Source organism: Musca autumnalis, unplaced genomic scaffold (genome assembly GCF_047663935.1).
Source record: "Musca autumnalis isolate F117 unplaced genomic scaffold, ASM4766393v1 scaffold_2, whole genome shotgun sequence".
NCBI lineage: Eukaryota > Metazoa > Arthropoda > Insecta > Diptera > Muscidae > Musca > Musca autumnalis.
Genome location: NW_027411755.1, coordinates 12,971,406 through 12,994,857, shown reverse-complemented (window position 1 = coordinate 12,994,857; position 23,452 = coordinate 12,971,406). Strand labels below are relative to the sequence as shown.

Genomic DNA, 23,452 nt, shown 5'->3' with positions numbered 1-23,452 from the left:
CTAAATGGTCTATTATTTTTATATGGGAAATCTGTAGATTTTGGCTGGATTTAGCAAATAAAACCTGATAATGTGCTAAATCCGGCTAATGAAGTCATATCTAAATGGCATATAATGTTCTATTTACACTTGCAGTTAAAACAGGTGTTTTGGGAGTTTACGTCATTTATTTGACAGATACTGTATGGAATTGACAACGTAAATGATGCATGTTTTATAAAACATGTCAAGTGTAAAATGCGTTTAACACCTTCTTATTCCACCATGGTCCAACTCATGGTGGAATAAGAAGGTGTTACATGAAATCATACCAAACGTCAAATTTGCTCACAATAATGCTTTGTTTACATTTTTATGTGATTTTATTCACAATAATGCATGTTGACAACTGGTATGAAGATCAGCTGTTTTTGCCGCTGTACCTTTATTATTAGCTTTGTTCCTATACTTTTTTAATGGTAAAAGAACATTTCTACCAGAAAAGTAAAGGAACGGAAAAATGGTAGATCTGGTAGCAATGCCAAGAAGAAGCATAAAAATCAATTTTCGTCTTTTATTTCACAGTTTTTATATTTGTTTTGTCAGCGTTCGACTTTTTCTTCTGTTCTTCGTCCATTTTTTCTTCATTGTGAAATAATCGTCAAACAAAAGTCGAAAAATCGATCTACCATTTTTTACTTGCAGAAATTTTGCTGGTAGCCTGTGGTAGAAGAGAAAGGCATAAGTGCTCTCTCTCCTCTCTCACTCTCTTAAAAATTGCTGCCAGTTTTACCACTTTTTGGGGTTAAGGAACGCTTTGCAGGTTAGAACTGGTAACAAATGGTAACCTCAGGTGAGTAAAGGAACACAGCTATTGTGCTATGGTCCAACTGTATCCCAGCAAAAAGTTTGCATCCACGGATGCAGTTGAATCACTACAAGTGTACGGTACAGAGAGCGCGCAGCTAGGATGCACTCCATTTTGCTTCCACAGCACACAGCTAGGATGCACTCCATTTTCGATCCAAATCACCGCTTAAGATGCAGTGCTTTGGACTGAATTTATATTCATTCTTCGGATTGCATTTTTAATTAGTCTAAAGATGCAAGCCATTGCGAAATATCCCAAAAAAAAAAATAAAATGCATTTATTATTTGTGTAAAACAAGAACTCAAAGAACTTTATTATATTTATTATATAAACTCAAATTAAAAAAGCTTGCATTAAATTCAATCACATTTGAGTTTACTTCCTCCGTTCTCAATTTAATCCAAGCGCATCTGATTTTGCTTCATCATCCAAAAGGTTTTTTATGTTGCCTTCCCATCACTATTTCAACTTTCGACATGGACTCCAACTCCGCTCCATTAAAAATTTCCGTCTCGTGAATTGCCGCAAAAATGTTCGCTACTTAAGTTTTTATTTCTTTATTTTATAACAAATTCTCCTTAATGTATACACTCTTGTTTGTCTTTTGGAGAAATGTGTAAGATCAACCAACTGGTTTTTTCTCTAGGGATCTCTACAGCAACTGCTTATGTATCGAACGGAGTGCATTTTTCATAACTCTGTTGGACTACATCCAAGATCTATTTAACAGGTCACGTAAGTAGCACAACAACAACTCTATTTTGGCCGAAAAATTCTTCAATATGTCAAAATGTTTGTTTACGTTTTCATACAATTTATTCACAATAAAAAAATATTTGACAGATTGAAACCAATCAGCTGGCCGTTTTACGCCACCTTATAATTTCATCATGGACTACATCGAAGGATGTAGTGATTTCATAACTCCAATTGCACAACTTCTAAAAATTTTTGCTGGGTCTTGGCAACTCTGCCAAATTTAACGGTCACTTTGCTCCACACTGCATTCGTAAACACAGATTCATTTGGTAATTTCATTTTGGACTCAATCTTTATCCTCTATTCTTACTTTTTGGAACGTTTTTATAATTATAGGTCTCCCACCACATTCGTAAATATTTTGATTGCAAAAGAGTGGGGGGGGGGGGGGTGGTGATAACGAAAGAACAACAAAGTGAATTGGAGGAATTTTTATTTGGTGACATCTTTTCGTATTGTTTATTAAGTTCTGCAAGACGAATGAAAGATACTATCTGAAAGATGATAATCTCAACTCGCAATAAAATAGTGTGCGTTTGGTTGTATGTGTATATTGTGTGTTGTGGATGCATAATCATTCATGCTAATCAGACGAAATTAATTCAACTTGGCCTGAGTGATTTTGTTGGTATCAATAGTGGAGCGTGGAAACAAAAAATTGACAAATCTACGTGTGAAACCAAATTCTGTTAAAAATTTTGAGTAGAAAAAAGAGGTAGAGAAAAATATAAACAGGGCCATAACTGCCATACTTTATGCCCAATCACGTAAAACACTCAGCACGGGATTAAATATCGATTGATGTAAAACAGCTAATAATAAAATAGAAAATGAAAAACCAAAAATCAAAATGATACATTGACGCGTCCCTCTATCCTTGTCCTCCTTGATTTTGCGACGACAGATTTTAATTTGATTTTGAGCAGCCTTATTGCTGGGTTCCAAATTCTGAATTTTCCAGAAGTCAGCCAAGGCTTCATAATAGTTAGCCACGGCTATATAATATTGACCACGACGGTAGAGTGCTTTTATGTTGTTGGGTTCCAATCTGAGGATTTCATTACACTAGAAGGGGAAAAAAACGATATGGAACAAACAACTTCGGAAACAGTAATTTTAAATAGTCTACTTACTGCTTGTTTAGCGTCATAATCTTCATTTAACATTGTATGACACAAAGCTTGATTATTGTAAGCAGCTGCCTTCAGTTCATTACTTTCTTCATCACCTATAAAAAATGAATATAACAATTGGTATGTTCCAGTACTGCAAATTTTTACTATCTTTTTCGATAACATAAAGGAAAAAATGTTATCGCAGTAAAAAATAGTAGCATCTTGCAGGTTCTGGAACAGAGCAAATTTGAAAATAATTTTGTAAAAAAAAATGTCGCAATGAAAGTTACAAATTTTGCAGTGATCGATACCACAACTAGGCAAGTTGAGTAAACACCACTAATAAGACCTACGGCCAAAGTGAGTCCGATCACTTTGTTAGGCCATTTTTTATCATCAAATACTTACTATTATTAAGCAAAATATCCTCACATTTCTCGAACATCTTCAAAGCCAATGCATAGTTCTCCTTCTTAAAGTACTCAGTACCCTTTTCTTTGTAAATCTTCGAATGTTCAATACGCCCTTCTTCGGGTTTAATTTTAAACCTAGACGTGAAAAATGGAGTTAGATTTCATACCCTCCTAAAACATTAAACCCACCTTGATTCCTCTTCAAAGGCAATTTCAACGCCTTCAATGAAGCCAACGTCGCTGCCTTCACCCAAATTAAATTCAACATCACGTTCCTCAACTACTTTGCCATCGTATTTGCCAGTAATGTGGGCTGGAATATTAAATTAATTTTATTAATTAAAAAAAAAATTAAAATTGAATAAAGAGAATACATCGTAAAATTAGTTTCAAAATTTATACATATCTAAATAAAAATGTAAGCAGAAATATGGTCTGTTCCAGAACTGCAAGAATCTACTAATTTTTACTATTTTTCTTCGATAACATAAAGGAAAAAATGTTATCGTAGTATAAAATAGGAGCTTCTTGCAATAGTTTTATTTTATTTATTTGCTTTGCAACAAGGCATATTTATATAAGGTAAAAGTGACAATCAGCTGTATTCTTACTTTGTTTGTAAATTTAGGCCATGTTTATATTGTAGACTTTTGCAGGGTTAACCTTCTTAATGAGGATTTATTTGACGTATACGGAAAGGAATTGACATTTGAAACCCAGTGGGTTTATACATAAACGTACTATTACCCAGCAAAATAAATTGGAAGTAGTGCAATGTAGACTAGTTCTTTCACGGCATGTTTTTATGCAGTTCAAACGGAGTCGTGAAAAAGGCACTCCATTCCTCACATTTTAACCGCATTTGGATGCAATCCAAAGAATCACATCCATTTGTCACATTTTAACAACATCCCAAGGCAGTTCAACGGAGTCGTGAAGAAGGCACTCCAATTCCTCACAATTTAACAGCATTCGGATGCAGTGCAAACGGAGTCGTGAAAAAGGCACTCCGTTCACTACATTTTATTAGCAGTTGTTAGAGATCCCTACATGTACATAAATCAGTTTGTACATCTCTACAGGCAGCGGAATACATTTACAAAAAGAGATAATCGTGCTAACATTTCCAAACATTTGTTAATACAAACTAAATAATATTTAATTTGTGAACATTTTTCCGGTAACTCACGAGAAGAAAATTTCCCAGTGGAGTGCTGTTGGAGTACATGTCGAAATCTTAACTGGTGATAGGAAGACAATATCAAACCCATTTAGCGGATGAAGCAAAAGCACTTAAGCTTGGATTAAATGAAAAGCGGGTGAAACACACATGTTTGCAATTACATAAATTCAATAGAGAATTTTCATAATTTGTGTTTATTTAATAAAGTTATTAATATTTTTGTTTTACACAAATAATAAATGCATTTTATTTTGTTATTCAAAACACGTGCTCCGAACTGCCTCCTATTCTACTCCAAAGGGTCAGTTAAAATGCAATACCAAAGGGTCAGTTAAAATGCAGTGCCAAAGGTTCAGTTAAAATGTAATGCCAAAGGGTCAGTTAAAATGCGATGCAATGGAGTGCCTCTTTCCGTGGTCACTCCCTTGTAAAAATCATGAGTGAAAATGCATAATTTGATGCACTTCCAAATCACTTGTATACATATCATTTAACTGCCTCTTTGGAGGCAAACTTTTCGCTGGGTAGTTTTCAAAATGTAATAGGGTTACTCATGAAATTTGAAACTTTGAATTTTTTTACAATAAAATACTGTTTTTCATCCTAAACGTGTAATAAAAATTACTTACGAGAGTTCTGAATGCGTTATATTTACATTTTGATTCAAATTTGTTCTACTTGTGAGGATTTCCAAAATATATGTATTTGTCTTCCTGAAAAAAAAATTGGAACGACCCTATTATTCAATATTTTCTTTGACAATTAATTTTTTTTTATTTTTTTTTATTTTATTTATTTGCTTTGCAATTGAAGCCAATTTTGAGGCCAATTTATATAATTACAAAGAATCCACCTAAATATCATAGCTACTCTAAAAACAATTTCATATATATAATTCATCTTAAATCTAGAAATTGGAGATCTAATTATTTTGGTTACAATTATATTCTTTAATTTTTTTAAATTCTTCATTACGTCATAGCTACTCCAATTTTAAAGCAACAGATTAATAATAAGTATATCGTATAAGTTATTAGTTAAATTATGAAATGATCATTAAGAGATGTATGATGTGGTATGCAAATGATAATAAGTTTTCGCGCAGTGATAAATACTGGTTAAAGCTAGAAAAAATTCTTCATTACATCATAGCTACTCCAATGTTAAAGCAACTTGTAAATTGAATACAAATTAATAATACAATATAAAAAATTTAATCATGGTAGAATAAGAAAAGGTAGCAGCAATACACAGCTGACTGAACTGGGTTGTAACGTTAGTGTCAAATTTCATATGACATTTTATACATTTATTTTTATTTCGATGTACATTAGGGACATATATTTTTTGAGAAAAAAAATATATCATTCGGAAAAAACCATTTCCCAGAAAGACTTCTTCATATCAATGATATGTAACCTCCTCCAAGTTCGAACGATAAGCCGCGCAGTAAATCACCGCTTGTAGAGGCGATACAACGTTTGTTAATATGTGAGGTATTTTGTTAAAATTTAAAAAAAAATAAAGCCCTAAGAAACATGTGCTTCTTTGATTTCTAAAACAAAACATTGAAACAGCTTTTCCTTTTTCTATGAATTTCCAGCGACCCCAAACTTTTCTGCAAGAATTCTACTTTCTGCGAGAATTTATGCATTTAGTGGAATGGTGTGGAAACATACAAATTGAAAATGTAACGAATTTTCATTCATGTTTTCCAAAATATTCAACCAAATGTGAAAAAAAAATTATTAGTTTTTTAAATTCCAATAAATTATAGACATTTCCTTGTTTTGTTTACAAATACAACTGGCAGTAACGTTACAAACAAAAACAAATTCCTTTGTGGTTGTTGTTCGAGTTGTCCCAGATAGCATTTAGAAGACTGTTTTTTCAAAAATCACATTGAGGAGTCTTTTTAGAGTCCTTTTGGTGATCAAAAATTGATTAAGTCGCTTGTGTGATCAGAAAGGGACTCGAAAGTGACTCCCTGTAATGATTAAAAAGAGTTCAATTTAAAATACAACAACAAATGTGTAGCAATCACAAATAAATCATTGAGGTGTTTAAAATGTGACAATTTTTTGTTATTTATTGTCACATTTTGATCATCTGGAAGATTGAAAAATGCTTAATCAAAAAAGGGTCATACAGGTGTTTGAAAAGTGATTATAATTATGTATACTCTGATCATATTTTGAACAGTTAGGTGATTAAAAACTGATTGCTTTGTTTTATTTTTATTTGGTTGTAAATAAAAAAATAAAATTCTCATATACACTTTCTACAAAATTTTGATATAAATGTAACGTATAATATTAAAGGTACAGACAAACACAACACAACAGGTTTTGCCAAGTGAAATGAAGAAGCAGTATACTAACCACCAATCAACATAAAGGATAATTAAAAGACATAACAAAGCAGAAAAGACTATAAAACAAAGGAAAGAAACAAAGAAGAATAAAAAGAAAATTTTTTTAATTTATTTCGTCTAACAAAAAGACTCATAAATGACTCCCTAAAGACTCATAAATGATTATAAACATGACTCTAAAAAGACTCGAAAAAGGGTCCGAAATTAATCAACAAAACACCAATAAATGATTGAAATACGACTCGAAAAAGACTCATTTGTGATTTGTGTAGAAGAGTCGCCTGAGGTTATGTTTTCCTACCGACAAAGGAGTCATTTATGATCAGAAAATGAGCTCATATTCTAGCTTTTTAATCGTGCAGTCGGATCAAAAAAGACTCGAATTTGATTAAAATTTTCAAAAAATGCTGACTGGGGTATTTGTTGTAGTATTAACTTTACCTTATATGTATTTGTTCTACCATGAAATTTAATTTTGATAATAATTAACAGATATATGATGTGGTATGTATGTAAATGACAATCAATTTTCGCGCAGGGAAAAAAGTTGTTAAAGCTAGAAATTGGAGATCTAATTACTTTGATTACGGTTTGCTCTTCCGTTTTTTTTTAGAAAGTTCTTCATTACATCGTAGCTACTCCAATTTCATTTCATTTTCAATAACAACAATAGCTCTGTTCCAGAACTAAAAAGTTTTTACAATTTTTACCACTTTTACACATTTTGCGTTCCCGTACACAAAATTTACATGAAAATTTACGACTTTTACAACTTTTACCACTTTATAAAGTACGGGAACAGGCCAAATGTTGTTTTTGTAAATTTGTTAGTTGTTGTAATTCATGCATATATCTTAAAATTTGCCTTGCTTTGCAATTGAAGCCAAAATAAATAAATCCAAGCTAATAGCCTGTTTATATTAAAGCCTTTTGTATGGTTAAACTTCTTTATGAGGATTTATTTGACATGTATGCAATGGAATTGACATTTGAAACCTAGTTGGTTTGTTAAATCCCCTTATATATAAACGTACTATTATACCCCGGTTAAACTTAACCGGATTAACCCTCAAAAAAAAATCCTCTCGAAGTGGCCTTCGGCCGCAGCTTTACGACTTTCTCCTATGGCCAGGAGCCAATCTAGGCACGGGAACAAAATATGTATCTTTTAAATTGAAAATTTTTCTCTAAGTAGCCAGCCTTTAACAAGAGAATTTTGGGAATTTTCGGAACTTCAGACGACCATATCTCGAGAACTATACAATTCCCAGAACAAAACAAAAAATATAAATAAAAAAAAAAATATTTTTTTAATTCTAAGAACTATTGCGGAAATGATCTCCAAGAAGTGTGGTTCATTTCTTCACAAGGGTGGTCACTTAATAGTGACCGCCGCGACTATTTTCATCGCCCTGGAAGACACGCCTTAGCCACTACGCCATCGTTTTCATACCTTTGCACAGGAAGCCATCATTGGGACCACGTCTTGAAATGGTAAAGCGGCAAATTCTACCATCTTTAGTTGGTCTAATGTCAGCAAACATCCAACGAAGCAAAAGTTCAAACCTCACAAAGTATTTCTATTTTTTGTTTGCAATATTCAATTTGTTTTTTGCTCTTTGAAGTACTCACAATTAGGGATAGTTAAGTCGACTTTCGATTTATCGACTTTTTGCAGTCAACTGAAATCATCGCCAGACCGAGAATCGCATTTTTAAATGAACAGACCAATATTTATAATTGAGGCACCCTGTAACCACCTTATCAAATCCCAGCAACAATTTTTGGAAGTTGTACATGTGCAGTTATGATTTCATATGTTGTCCATTTCTGTCTGTTGTCCATTCAAGGCTCTTCTGTTGTCTTCCGTTGTCTATAAAAGACCTCATGTGGTCCTCTGTCGTCTATAAGAGGCTTTAAAATGTCTTTTGTCATTAATAGAAGACCTGTAACAGCCACACTGGCTGTGGTATAAAAATGCTCCAGCACATTTTTGTTTCAATATAATTTCCTTTGTTAAATCATTTTTAATATTCTTTCACTTTTCGGTCTCAAATTTGTTTGCCTTCAGCCAAATAAAGAAATGTAAACAAAGGGATTCCGCAGTGGATTTTTGACCTTTGTGATTTATCTGGGCGTAGCTACACCACAGTATATGATATGATGCATATTGTACAGATGGCGTTAATTATTACGAAAACACCTTCAACATTGACGGAATAAAATGACAATAATATACGGTTTACATATAGCCGGATCTTATACATTCACTAGATTTCAAATGCCGATTCCAGATCGCAAACGTCAAATAAATACTCATGAGGAAGTTTAACGCGGCAAAAAACTCTAAAGCCCTCGGCACATACGGCGAGTTGAGCGTTGCGTAACAACAACCACATGAAAACTGCAAGAACAAACTTGGCATCACTTACACATTTTTCATGTGGTTGTTGTTTTCAACGCGCAACGTGTCACAAAACGGACCGTATGTGCCGAGGGCTTAACGCAAGTGCCGTTTAAATCTTGTTGACAGAAATGCTTGATATAAAATGGTTAATAATGCGTAATTGGATTTAGTAAATCTTTAGAGTTTCAAATGCCAATTTCATTGCATAAAGTTAAGGCCTCTTGAGAAAAGGTTTAACTCGATAACGAGCTAAAATTTACTATGTGTTTACATTACCATAATTATATAACCATAATTATATGATTTTTTTAATTTTAAAAATCAAAACAAGTAAATTTGGAATTTTAAGTCATAATTGCCACATTATTAATTGACTACAGATGTTCTTCGTGCAATTTTATGTTCACTTTAGGCTTTAAGATGACCAACAAGTAAATATGGTCGATAAATCCTAAGAATAACAATAGAATCCAGTAATATTAAGGACAAAACTATTTTTTTTAATGTAAATAACGTGGGCTAATCTTCTGAAAAGATATAAAACACAATATTAACTTTTAACATTTTTTTTTGAATCGATATAGAATATAACCTAAAAAGTGCTACCAAGTTCACTAATCAAGACTCAACTGTTAGCGACAGCTGACACCGATAAAACCGATATCACAATATCACTATAATTACACCGAAAAGATCTCTCATCACTAGAAACCAACATGTGAGTTTCAACCTCAATCAAAGTCACCTTGAAATTTCTCGATTCATTTTAAAGTTGGTACTAGTGACGATTAAGTTACATTGAATAGCCATAAAATTAGAAACCATAATTTATAAGGTGAAAATTATAAGTCCTAAAAATAGTGATTGTTATAAAAAAATTAACTTTTTTTCTTTTAGTATCACTTAATTAGTAAATAATTTGAATTAAGAAGATTTGTATTGATTAATGTTGTGCATATTATTGCTCTGGTAAGCATATTTTAAACAAAAATAGTGAAATTGTGATTCATAATTTATATCATTGAATCATATTATTATTTCACCCATATAGAATATTGTGGAAAAATAAAATATTGGCCATTTGACGATTTGATCACCGCGGTAATCGCCAAATGCCGGCAAAGACATGTTGATGATGATATCACATATTCAGAGCCCCACCTTAGAGCAGAGACATGCATAGAAATTGGACCATATGAAGAATTTTTGGTTATGGAAGAAAAGTCCAAAATTGAACAACTTAATGAGTGAGTACTGTCAAGTAAGATAAGCAACAAGTGTCCTCTATTAAGATCTGGAATAGTTAAAAGTGCCACAAAATTTAATTGCCATTACCTCCATCTATACATCAAATTATCAACAAAAAAAAAAATTAATAAGCCCCATCTTCATTTGAGCCACATCACTACACGTGGTTTATTTCACCTCTACTTTCAAAAGGATCTAATTCGTTTAGAATGTATAGCATAAGTTAAGGCATGAAGTAGTTTCTTTTGCTATGGAAACATTAGGGTGTGTCATAAAAACCATAAAAATAGCTGAAAAGAAAAAAATCTGAAAATTTCATAAAAATCAGTATAATTACAACAACATTTCGTAAAATTAACCTAAAAGAACCCACGTGTGAAATTTCTGAAGATTTTTAAAACCTAAAATTAAGAACATAAAAAATAGAGATATATAAAAAGAAAATTTAAATAAGAAATAAGTAATGAAATATTAAAAAAAATATTATACAAACCTTGTACTTACAACAATTTTTAAAAATACATAAAAAAATATAGAAATATTCAAAACCATAAAAAAAATGTGCATGCCATTATAACCTATATAAAAAATAGAAAAATTATATACATATATTTTTTTTTACAAAATTTAGAAATTGTTGTAACTAATAAATATATGTACCCTATGATTATATAAGTCCCAATTGATTATTGCCACATAAATTACAAAAATTATATTTATATGAAATACCTGAAAAGTAAATATAATAGTCTTGTTTTCTCGTAAAAATGTTATAAAAGAAAGCAAAAGCATAACAAAATTATGTTAATAATCAAAATAAATTAATTTTTTTGTTAATATTACAAAATGTTTTGAAATCTAACTTCATAATGGGTTGAATATTTGCTTGGTATGTGGTAAGTCGATTTTGGGGTATTTTCAAACAAAGATGATGGCGTGAAAATACCAAGGATGACTGAAAGATGTCATATGGGGAGGGCAAAAAGCCATCGAGGTTAAACACCAAAAACCTCAGAAAGATGGAAATCTACTCAGCATCCATTTTAATTTGAACTGTGAAAGGGGATATGAAATCAAATACATCCGTTTCCTTATCTTTGTTTATTAACTTTTAAATTTAAAAATTTCTGTTACAAAAATAACCCTGATGGTACATAAATTTATATGTGCAGTGGAAGCGGAAAGAACCACACCCATTCCGGCGAGCTAAGCCGTAGCCCAACACCACTGTACCACCTCCGCTTAAAAGAAACTGTCACATATATGGCGCCCAACTTTCGAGCTTCATTTAAATCTTTGATCTTTTAATAGCCTAAACTCTACATTAAACTATTATCAGTGTATAGGTATCCCGGATGGCACATATAATGCCACGACGCGCTGTACAGATACCCTGAAATAGTGAAATGGCGAGTTATCAATTTAGGAAAATGTTTATCACGATCATTGAAATATCATAATCTGTGGCTATAGAGCTTGATGTTTATTCGTACTTCAATGAACGTGTTACTCATAGACCTAAAAAGGTACAAATTCATAAAATTTTGTTTCCAAATTGTATTTTGATTTATTACATAAAACCCCAAAAAAAACTGGTAAAGAAAACAAAAATAAAACTCAAATTAAAGTAGATGCATTATTTAAATGTTTATTAAAAATATAACCATGATTAAGTATACGTTACAATTTGCATCCTAAATTTTTACTTTTCTAAGAAATATTAGAAAATGTTAATATTTTAGAGAACATTAATAATTGTACTGCAGATTTCCATCAAACTTTTAAAAAAAATATATAAACCGCAATCCAGCAAATAAAATTCAACCCAGAAATCCATTTCATTATAAACAATAATAATTCAAATATTACAAACTTTTTGTTATGCAATATTTTTTATAAAATACATTTATTTATACCAATTAAAAATATATAAATATTTAAAATACCAAATTAAAGAAAACATAAAAAAAATCTTAAAAATAATAGAAACAACAAGAAGAAAATCGAGAAAATAATCCCAAAAAGTGGTAAAATCTGAAAAGATAAAGATAAAAAAATTGTAAAAATTAGTAGAAGTTTATATAAAATAGTTAAAAACAAAAGTAAAAACATATATATAGCAATTGCTCTATTATTTAGCAATTACATAATTACATAAAACTATTTATAATTAAATTTCAAAAAACTCAATATTATCAATAATCTTTACATCAACAAATTTATAAAAACATACATATATAAAAATTTAACTTAATATATATTCCATTTCTAATTATAAGAAAATTCTACACATACATACATAGTTTTTGCAATCTTATATTGGTCATACAAACTCTTTTCACCTATTTTTCACCTCCAATTTTCCAAAATGGCTAGTAGAAATCAAAACCAATTACCGAATAGGTCTTCTAGTAGGATTGCTAATAGAAATAATCCTGGTGCAACTTCCCAAAACCAACCTATCGCTAGCACTTCTAATGCAGCACTTCAATACAATAACTCTATTGGTAATCAATCTTTGCCCAACATGAATAATTCAAATATTTCTGCACAAGGTACAAACCAAACTGTTGTTCAAGCAGGAATTCCACCATTGATGTCATTAAATGTCCAACCACCAACAGGTCCTCAAACGGCATCTTCACCAGAGACAGCTACAAATATGGCTAGCCCAGAATTTAGTAGCTTAGCTGCTCAAGAGGTAAGAAGTCAGTTTGAGAGAGATTCTAGACAACAACCAGCATTACAAGCCATAAATCTGGAAGCCCCTATTCATAGCAATGACGGTCCAAGTCTACGGGAATATATAACTGCCTCTGTTAGAATAGCTCAAACCCAAGCCATACAAACAATGGAAGACAGGTTAACAGCTATGATACCTCAAGCGGTCAGAAGTTCTATAGACTCTCTTAGACACTTGTCTTTTCATTCTCAGGACCCAAACAGAACCGAACCAGAACCAATATCGAATTTTCAATATATCCCAAGAAACAATTTCCAACAACAGCAACAACAAACTAACAATAATAATCAAAACCGTTACTCTCAAAATGTTAGTCAGAACTTTGCAATTGGATATAAACCAATAACCCCACTTCAGATGCAAAAATGGGGATTGAAGTTTGACGGTACTTCAAAGAACATAAGTGTTGAGGAATTTGTCTTCAGGGCTGAATCCTTAAGGATGGATTACAATTGCCCATTGGATGTTTTCATCAAAGGATTCCATCATTTGCTGACAGGAAGAGCCTATGATTGGATATGGCAATTTCGTCAGCAAAATCCTTGGTGCGAATGGGAATACTTAAAATACAGTTTCATTAAGAAATTTAGGAATTACGAATCTGATTTTGAAATCCAGAGAAAGATTATAGATCGTCGACAGCTTCCTTCTGAAACTGCCGACATCTATATATCTGAAATAATCAAACTAAAAAATCAAATGAGGGTTCCCATCCCTGAGATTGAAATAGTTCGCATTATAAAGGATAATCTGAAAGAAGGCCTTGTACAATTGATTTATCCAAGGAATATAGACTCTGTTGATACTCTTATAGAGGAATGCAGAAGAGCGGAAGCGAATATTGCTAAACGCATGCTCTATAGGCAACAGCAAAGCAATTTTAGGAGAGTGCATGAGGTAGAATTTGATTATGAGTCCTGCGAACCTAATCCAGACGTTGAAGCTATTCATGCATCAACACCAGCAAGGCAAATGACATGCTGGAATTGCAAGAAAGCAGGCCACTCATACATTGAATGCGAAGTCGAACAACGCAATATTTTTTGTTATAAATGTGGGTTCGATGGAGTAACATCACCCAAATGCCCTAGATGCGTGGGAAACCGCTTCAAGAGCATGGGAAATGCTGGGAACCCATGTTCGCTGAAGGAGACATCCCAGTAAACATTTCCATCCCAGACACACAAACTACACATAACGACCAAACTTTCAACAAACAACCAACTAATATAAACATAGCCAAGACAATATGTCCTACAACCACAACAAAAATAAAAACTATTATTCCATATGAACAAAGATTGAAATCCTATAATGAAAAAAGAGCGGAAATATTTAAAGACTTTGTACCGGAAATCAGCAAAAAGGTTGCAAAGGCAAGAAAAGGGTATATGAAGAGAAAGGCAGAAAGAAAGACCATAGCATCAGCGTACCTAGAAATCGACGATGATATAAGGCCTTATATGAAGGTAAAACTTAACAATGTAGAATTCACTGGCCTAATGGACAGTGGAGCATCTATAAGTTGTTTAGGTAGCAATTGCATAGAAAATGCCGAGAAAATTAATGCTCAAATTTTGAATTTCAAATCTTGTTTGAGAACAGCAGACGGAAAACAACAACAAATTGTAGGCAAAATCGTAGTCAATGTCCAATGTGGAAGTAAAGTCAATAAACTGACATTATATTTAGTACCTAATCTGAAACAAAATCTTATATTAGGGTATGATTTTTGGCAGAAATTCAATATTAAAATCTCATTTGAACCAGACATTATAGGCAAAGAAATACTAGAAATTGAAGAAGACAGAAAAATGCATAATTTATCTCACGAGCAATCTGTAAAGTTAGAGAACGCTAAGCTCTCATTTCGTTGCTACACGAAGTACGGTCTAGGGAAAACCCATCTGGAAGAGCACCTGATAGATATCGGTAGTGCAGCTCCGAAAAAGATGAGGTACTACCCAGTTAGTCCAGCGGTACAAAAACTTATGTACGATGAACTAGACCGTATGCTCGAGCTCGATGTAATCGAGGTAGCACGAAATGCAGAGTGGAATAACAGAGTTACCCTAGTCATGAAACCAAATAAAAACAGGTTATGTTTGGATGCAAGGGAACTCAATAAGGTGACGCGTAAAGACGCATATCCTTTGCCCAATATTGAAGGGTTGTTAGCTAGACTCGGAGATACCCATTATATATCAGCAATAGATCTAAAAGATGCATTTTGGCAGATTCCTCTGGAGGAATCGAGCCGTCCTTTGACAGCATTCACGGTCCAAGGTAGACCCCACTACCAGTTTAAGGTTATGCCTTTTGGACTATGTAATGCTGCTCAAAGGATGTGCCGCCTGATGGATAAAGTTATTCCTCCAGAGTTGAAGGACCGTGTTTTTGTGTATCTCGACGATCTATTGGTGGTATCCCAGAGCTTCGATGTACACATTGAAATGCTCAAAGTTGTAGGAGATAAGCTAACAAATGCTGGTTTAACAATAAATATGGACAAATCCAAATTTTGTTATAGAGAATTACGATATCTTGGATATATCGTGGGAGCAGGCAAGCTAAAGCCTGATCCTGGAAAAATTGAGGCCATTGTAAATATAAAAATACCCAAAACTCAAAAGGACGTTCGAAAATTTCTAGGTACTGTAGGGTGGTATCGTAGATTTATTCACGATTTTTCCACTCTAACTTCCGCCCTTACAGATACCTTGAAAAAATCACCGAAGTTCGTAATGACTCCAGAGGCAATTGAATCTTTTGAAAAGTTAAAGATATGTCTGGTCTCAAGTCCCGTGTTATCGAGCCCTGATTTCTCAAGACCCTTCTTTGTGCAGTGTGACGCTTCGAACGTCGGAGTTGGCGCTGTTCTCTTTCAAAAGGATGATGACGATGGTGAACACCCCATCGAATACTTCTCCAAGAAATTGAACAGTGCCCAACGCAACTATTCTACCACAGAGAAAGAGTGTCTGGCAGTCATTCTGGCCATTGAGAGATTCAGGCAATATATAGAGTTGATGGACTTTACAGTCATCACTGACCATTCAAGCCTACAGTGGCTGATGAGACAAAAAGATTTGAATGGACGATTAGCCCGATGGAGTTTGAAACTACAAGGGTACAGATTTGCTATCGAGCATCGTAAGGGTACAAAAAATGTAGTACCGGACATGCTATCACGTTTAGACATGGATGAAATTGATATTGACACAACACCCCTCATTGACTTTGATTCAGAAGAGTTCAAAAATCCAAATTACCTCAGCCTTATAGACACCATTGAACAAAATAAAGATCGACTACCTGATTTAAAGGTACAAGAAGGTGTTGTCTATAAACGGGTTAGGTTCAATACCATAGACATTGAAAACGAAGAGGCTTGTTGGAAGATATGGATTCCAAGTAATCTGACCAACGATATCATCAAAAGGTCACACGAGATCAACACATGCCATGGTGGTATAGCCAAGACAATATACAATATACGACAATATTTCTACTGGCCTTCTATGGTCACAGAAATAAGAGACTTTATAAGCAATTGTGATACGTGCAAGGAAATAAAACATCCTAAGCAAATCCTCAGACCACCAATGGGAAATGAAGTAATCACAATTCGGCCATTCCAAAAAGTTTACATTGACTTTTTAGGGCCGTATCCTCGGTCAAAGTCAGGCAAAAGTTTTATATTTATAGTTTTAGACCATAAAACCAAATTTGTTTTGCTCAAATCGATGACGAAAGCAACAGTCTCTCAAGTTAATAAATTCCTAGTTGAAGAAGTGTTTTACAAATTCGGAGTCCCCGAATATATCCACTCAGATAATGGTAAACAATTTACCTCTGAGGCCTTTAAAGAGCTACTGAAAATGTTTGGCGTACAGCACATTCGTTCCGCAATACATGCACCCCAATCGAATGCAAGTGAGAGAGTAAATCAAACTATCCTTAGCAGCATTCGTAGCTATTTACAAACTGATCAGGCTAGGTGGGATGAAAAACTCCCAAAGATTGAATGTGCATTGCGTTCTACGATCCATGCTTCTACAGGTACAACACCATACTTCGCTTTAACAGGATACCAAATGATTACTCATGCAGATGCATACAAAATTTTGAAGAAATTAAATTCCTTAGAAGATGGTGAAACAGTATTACTGCCTAAATCGGATCAAATGCAAATATTGCATAATAAGATCAACAAAAAGTTACATGAAGCATACGAACGAAATTCTAGGTCATATAATAAAAGATGTAGAGTTATTACCTACAAACCAGGCCAAGAAGTGTTCCGCAGGAATTTTGTGCAAAGCAATTTCGCAAAGGGGATCAACTCTAAATTATGCAAACAATGGATTAAGTGTAGAATAAGAAAAGCCCTAGGTAACAGTTTATATCAAATCGAAAACCTTAAAGGTGAACTAATAGGAACTATCCACGCTCAACATCTTAAACAGTAGTAAAAGTGTCTATATATATTCTAATAATACTCTTAATAACTACTCTTATCACCAAATTTGATAAAAATAACTGCTACGTTGTTTTGAAGTGATGATATTTTATTGCAGTAAAATCCACAAAATTGATGACAATGTTAGTTTATTGCATTTTATCCAATTACCCGGGAATCATCTGAAAAAGAAATGGAAAAATTAGTTATCAAGAAAATAAAATCGTTGTTGTACCTGTAAATGAAAAAAAAAAAACAATTAGTATCAATGTCAAATATTCATTAATAGATGTACTTATCTTTACAATTGATGTCCTTAATGACTATATTATATGGACTGCAATCCATTGTCACTAGTCCTAACAACGACATACTGGCACATTGCCCAAACATGACAAAGCATCTACAAGGCAAAATTGTGAAATGTACCCAGTTAAAATTTCTCCATGTTTCTAGTAGTGTTTGCCACAAACAAATAAAAAAACACTATGGCCGTTTGCATATGCACATCATAGAGTGTAAACATTCCAATCTGCCCGTTTCAGTAATTCTACCTGCAAAACAAAAATACATTTGAACTAAGTAAAGGTTTGAATTATATACAATTGCTCAAATCAGGTCACATATGGTGCTTAACGTACCGTATAATAATTTTTGTAAACATTTCAAAGCAATATGCACTGGTAGAGAAAATACCACATTTCCATCCAGAACTCACATTCATGTCACTTTAACATTTGTTGGATTCGTGCCGGTCTCGTTTAATTGAACAATCCAGTTCATTGTCTTATTCAATGGACTCATGTAGTTTGTATGACAAAACTGCGTATACTTAATGTTACACTCTGATTTGACATTACCCATACGTTTTGAGCGAGGACGTCAAACGGGATTGCCCTGGCATGTACGTTCAGTAATACACAAAGTTATCAATCAGCATCACTTTGGTGTTAACGATTACATATTTTATTGCTTTCCGCACAAGATTCTTCATCACAATTAATCAGGCAAACATATTTCATCTTTCGACACCTTTGACAATGAATACCCAATGGGAAAACACATTGCAATCTTCATTCATAAACACAACAGACTGTTGACACAATTGCAAAATCACTCCTGTCGTTATATCTAAAAAATAACAAAAATGATATAAAATAAAAATTAATACAGCAATTAATGCACATATCTTCAATATACTCACCATCGATGTTGCTTGCAAAGTAAAAAAATGAACAATATATTTCTTTGTTTCATGTTGACTTACTACCATCTATCATTTTCATAAATAAACAGCTATGCCTGCACACAATTATCAACACCATACAAAAACAATCTTTTCGGTACCCTCTTTGTAACGTACCTGAAAACGAAACCAAGGGTTATTAGTATCATAAAAACATACAAACAATTTTTGGAAAGATACTTTCCTGGTGTAATAATACTTTTGTCCATGATGACTGCATTCGTTTTCATCTACCTAAACCTCTTATTTCCATAAGCATACACTCATAAATATTGGACTGCACCAAAATATTGTTTTGTTAAGCTATTTGTGTGTTATAAACACACATTTTATCCATGTCCTAAAAGAAAAAGAGAGATTGTTAACAATACCTTCTAGACAAGATCACCAATGTTTACCTTTTTGTTCCTTTTTCCATATAGTAAATATTCCCAACTCTTTTAGCTACACAGATTGCGCTAAAAGAGCTGGCTTTGTAACAGCCACACTGGCTGTGGTATAAAAATGCTCCAGCACATTTTTGTTTCAATATAATTTCCTTTGTTAAATCATTTTTAATATTCTTTCACTTTTCGGTCTCAAATTTGTTTGCCTTCAGCCAAATAAAGAAATGTAAACAAAGGGATTCCGCAGTGGATTTTTGACCTTTGTGATTTATCTGGGCGTAGCTACACCACAGTATATGATATGATGCATATTGTACAGATGGCGTTAATTATTACGAAAACACCTTCAACATTGACGGAATAAAATGACAATAATATACGGTTTACATATAGCCGGATCTTATACATTCACTAGATTTCAAATGCCGATTCCAGATCGCAAACGTCAAATAAATACTCATGAGGAAGTTTAACGCGGCAAAAAACTCTAACGCAAGTGCCGTTTAAATCTTGTTGACAGAAATGCTTGATATAAAATGGTTAATAATGCGTAATTGGATTTAGTAAATCTTTAGAGTTTCAAATGCCAATTTCATTGCATAAAGTTAAGGCCTCTTGAGAAAAGGTTTAACTCGATAACGAGCTAAAATTTACTATGTGTTTACATTACCATAATTATATAACCATAATTATATGATTTTTTTAATTTTAAAAATCAAAACAAGTAAATTTGGAATTTTAAGTCATAATTGCCACATTATTAATTGACTACAGATGTTCTTCGTGCAATTTTATGTTCACTTTAGGCTTTAAGATGACCAACAAGTAAATATGGTCGATAAATCCTAAGAATAACAATAGAATCCAGTAATATTAAGGACAAAACTATTTTTTTTAATGTAAATAACGTGGGCTAATCTTCTGAAAAGATATAAAACACAATATTAACTTTTAACATTTTTTTTTGAATCGATATAGAATATAACCTAAAAAGTGCTACCAAGTTCACTAATCAAGACTCAACTGTTAGCGACAGCTGACACCGATAAAACCGATATCACAATATCACTATAATTACACCGAAAAGATCTCTCATCACTAGAAACCAACATGTGAGTTTCAACCTCAATCAAAGTCACCTTGAAATTTCTCGATTCATTTTAAAGTTGGTACTAGTGACGATTAAGTTACATTGAATAGCCATAAAATTAGAAACCATAATTTATAAGGTGAAAATTATAAGTCCTAAAAATAGTGATTGTTATAAAAAAATTAACTTTTTTTCTTTTAGTATCACTTAATTAGTAAATAATTTGAATTAAGAAGATTTGTATTGATTAATGTTGTGCATATTATTGCTCTGGTAAGCATATTTTAAACAAAAATAGTGAAATTGTGATTCATAATTTATATCATTGAATCATATTATTATTTCACCCATATAGAATATTGTGGAAAAATAAAATATTGGCCATTTGACGATTTGATCACCGCGGTAATCGCCAAATGCCGGCAAAGACATGTTGATGATGATATCACATATTCAGAGCCCCACCTTAGAGCAGAGACATGCATAGAAATTGGACCATATGAAGAATTTTTGGTTATGGAAGAAAAGTCCAAAATTGAACAACTTAATGAGTGAGTACTGTCAAGTAAGATAAGCAACAAGTGTCCTCTATTAAGATCTGGAATAGTTAAAAGTGCCACAAAATTTAATTGCCATTACCTCCATCTATACATCAAATTATCAACAAAAAAAAATTAATAAGCCCCATCTTCATTTGAGCCACATCACTACACGTGGTTTATTTCACCTCTACTTTCAAAAGGATCTAATTCGTTTAGAATGTATAGCATAAGTTAAGGCATGAAGTAGTTTCTTTTGCTATGGAAACATTAGGGTGTGTCATAAAAACCATAAAAATAGCTGAAAAGAAAAAAATCTGAAAATTTCATAAAAATCAGTATAATTACAACAACATTTCGTAAAATTAACCTAAAAGAACCCACGTGTGAAATTTCTGAAGATTTTTAAAACCTAAAATTAAGAACATAAAAAATAGAGATATATAAAAAGAAAATTTAAATAAGAAATAAGTAATGAAATATTAAAAAAAATATTATACAAACCTTGTACTTACAACAATTTTTAAAAATACATAAAAAAATATAGAAATATTCAAAACCATAAAAAAATGTGCATGCCATTATAACCTATATAAAAAATAGAAAAATTATATACATATATTTTTTTTTACAAAATTTAGAAATTGTTGTAACTAATAAATATATGTACCCTATGATTATATAAGTCCCAATTGATTATTGCCACATAAATTACAAAAATTATATTTATATGAAATACCTGAAAAGTAAATATAATAGTCTTGTTTTCTCGTAAAAATGTTATAAAAGAAAGCAAAAGCATAACAAAATTATGTTAATAATCAAAATAAATTAATTTTTTTGTTAATATTACAAAATGTTTTGAAATCTAACTTCATAATGGGTTGAATATTTGCTTGGTATGTGGTAAGTCGATTTTGGGGTATTTTCAAACAAAGATGATGGCGTGAAAATACCAAGGATGACTGAAAGATGTCATATGGGGAGGGCAAAAAGCCATCGAGGTTAAACACCAAAAACCTCAAAAAGATGGAAATCTACTCAGCATCCATTTTAATTTGAACTGTGAAAGGGGATATGAAATCAAATACATCCGTTTCCTTATCTTTGTTTATTAACTTTTAAATTTAAAAATTTCTGTTACAAAAATAACCCTGATGGTACATAAATTTATATGTGCAGTGGAAGCGGAAAGAACCACACCCATTCCGGCGAGCTAAGCCGTAGCCCAACACCACTGTACCACCTCCGCTTAAAAGAAACTGTCACAGACCTCAAAAAGTCTTCTGTCATCCACAGAAGACCACTATCCATAAGATTTTGGGAGTCGCATTCGGCAGTACGTTTTCGTTTTTTTTCTGCGAAAAGCTGAGATGTATGAACAAGGTCTTAATTCTCGGTAGCACTTGGAGAGCAGATAAAAAATACTTATTGAACACATATAACCGACCTATCGCGTGGTAAGCTATACGTCGCCAGTGTGGTCCCTGAATATAAGTGCAACGCGAAAAACATTCAAACATGTTAGAACGCTGCCCTAAGAACTGCAACAGAGTGCATTTTCATATCATCAGTGGACCATCTGCACGAGGAGTTGAGGATTCTTCAAGTACGGCAACACAGTGGCAAGCTCTCGTAGCACTACTTGCTCTAGTGATACCGTGCGAGGCATTCTAATCACCATATGTTGTATAGGACACCCCCTCACCCAGGCATGTCAGGAGAGATCTTCATGATCTATAGAGAGAGGTTAAACGTTACAAGAGAGAACCCCTAGATCAGCAAGCCTACCAAGAAGGTTTGAAAAAGCATTCACATGAGAAATCCAGCAACAATTTTTGGAAGTTGTGCATGTGCAGTTACACGGAATTATGAAAAATGCACTCTATTGGATACGATTTATAAGCAGTTGCTTTGGAAATCCCTACAAAAATACAGTTGGTTGATCCCTATCCGTCGTTGGCGAAATCATTTTTCCAAAAATAAAATTAGTGTATAAATTTTTAAGAATTTGTTATAAAAAAAGAAGAAATAAAAACTTAAGTTGCGAACTTTTTGCTGTAACTCACGATACGGACATTTTTAATGGAGTGGAGTTGAAGTCCATGTCGAAAACTGAACTAGTGATCGGAAGGCAACATAAAAAAACCCTTCGGATGATGAAGCAAAATCAGATCCGCTTGGATTAAATGGAGAACGAAGGAAGTAAGCTCAAATGTGGTTGAATTTAATGGACAATTTTTTTAATTTGTGTTTATATAATAAAGTTTTTTGTATTCTTGTTTCACAAATAATACATTTTTAAATTTAAAAAAAATTTTAAAATTGTATTTCTTCTGAGATATTTCGCTATGGCTGGCATTTTTATTGCATCTTTAGACTGATTCCTATGAAGTGCATCATAACTCCGTGTGGACTGCATCGAAGGATGTATTGAAATCATAACACCACATGTACAATTTCCAAAAAAATTTGCTGGGATTGTCTACAACATTATTGTTGAATCGCCCTGTAATCTCCCTCTCTATTTCTCGTTGGTCTTGGCAACTCTGCCAAATTTAACAGTCAAATTGCCGTCAGCTGATTGCGCATAATAGTCGGTCACCTTGCTCCACACTGCATTCGTAAACACAGATT

General features: G+C 32.8%; 1 protein-coding gene and 3 long non-coding RNA genes across 4 annotated transcripts; 3 read left to right on the top strand and 1 right to left on the bottom strand.

Moving 5' to 3' along the window:
• Positions 1-1,126: 1,126 nt before the first annotated feature.
• LOC141393675 (FK506-binding protein 59-like) lies at positions 1,127-8,355 on the bottom strand. The gene is made up of 5 exons (XM_073967023.1): positions 8,148-8,355; positions 3,327-3,450; positions 3,133-3,272; positions 2,743-2,837; positions 1,127-2,674 (listed from the first exon to the last, which is right to left on the bottom strand). The coding sequence occupies exons 1-5, from the start codon at positions 8,236-8,238 to the stop codon at positions 2,363-2,365; spliced, it is 762 nt and encodes a 253-aa protein (XP_073823124.1). The 5' UTR covers positions 8,239-8,355; the 3' UTR covers positions 1,127-2,362.
• Positions 1,988-3,566, top strand: LOC141393676 (uncharacterized). The gene is made up of 2 exons (XR_012410161.1): positions 1,988-2,866; positions 2,965-3,566. It is a non-coding gene; the product is annotated as an uncharacterized lncRNA (long non-coding RNA).
• Positions 8,356-9,846: 1,491 nt separating the features above from the next.
• Positions 9,847-11,965, top strand: LOC141393674 (uncharacterized). The gene is made up of 3 exons (XR_012410160.1): positions 9,847-9,936; positions 9,999-10,070; positions 10,153-11,965. It is a non-coding gene; the product is annotated as an uncharacterized lncRNA (long non-coding RNA).
• Positions 11,966-20,325: 8,360 nt separating this feature from the next.
• Positions 20,326-21,672, top strand: LOC141393673 (uncharacterized). Its single transcript, XR_012410159.1, has 3 exons — positions 20,326-20,415; positions 20,478-20,549; positions 20,632-21,672. It is a non-coding gene; the product is annotated as an uncharacterized lncRNA (long non-coding RNA).
• The last annotated feature ends 1,780 nt before the right edge of the window (positions 21,673-23,452 follow it).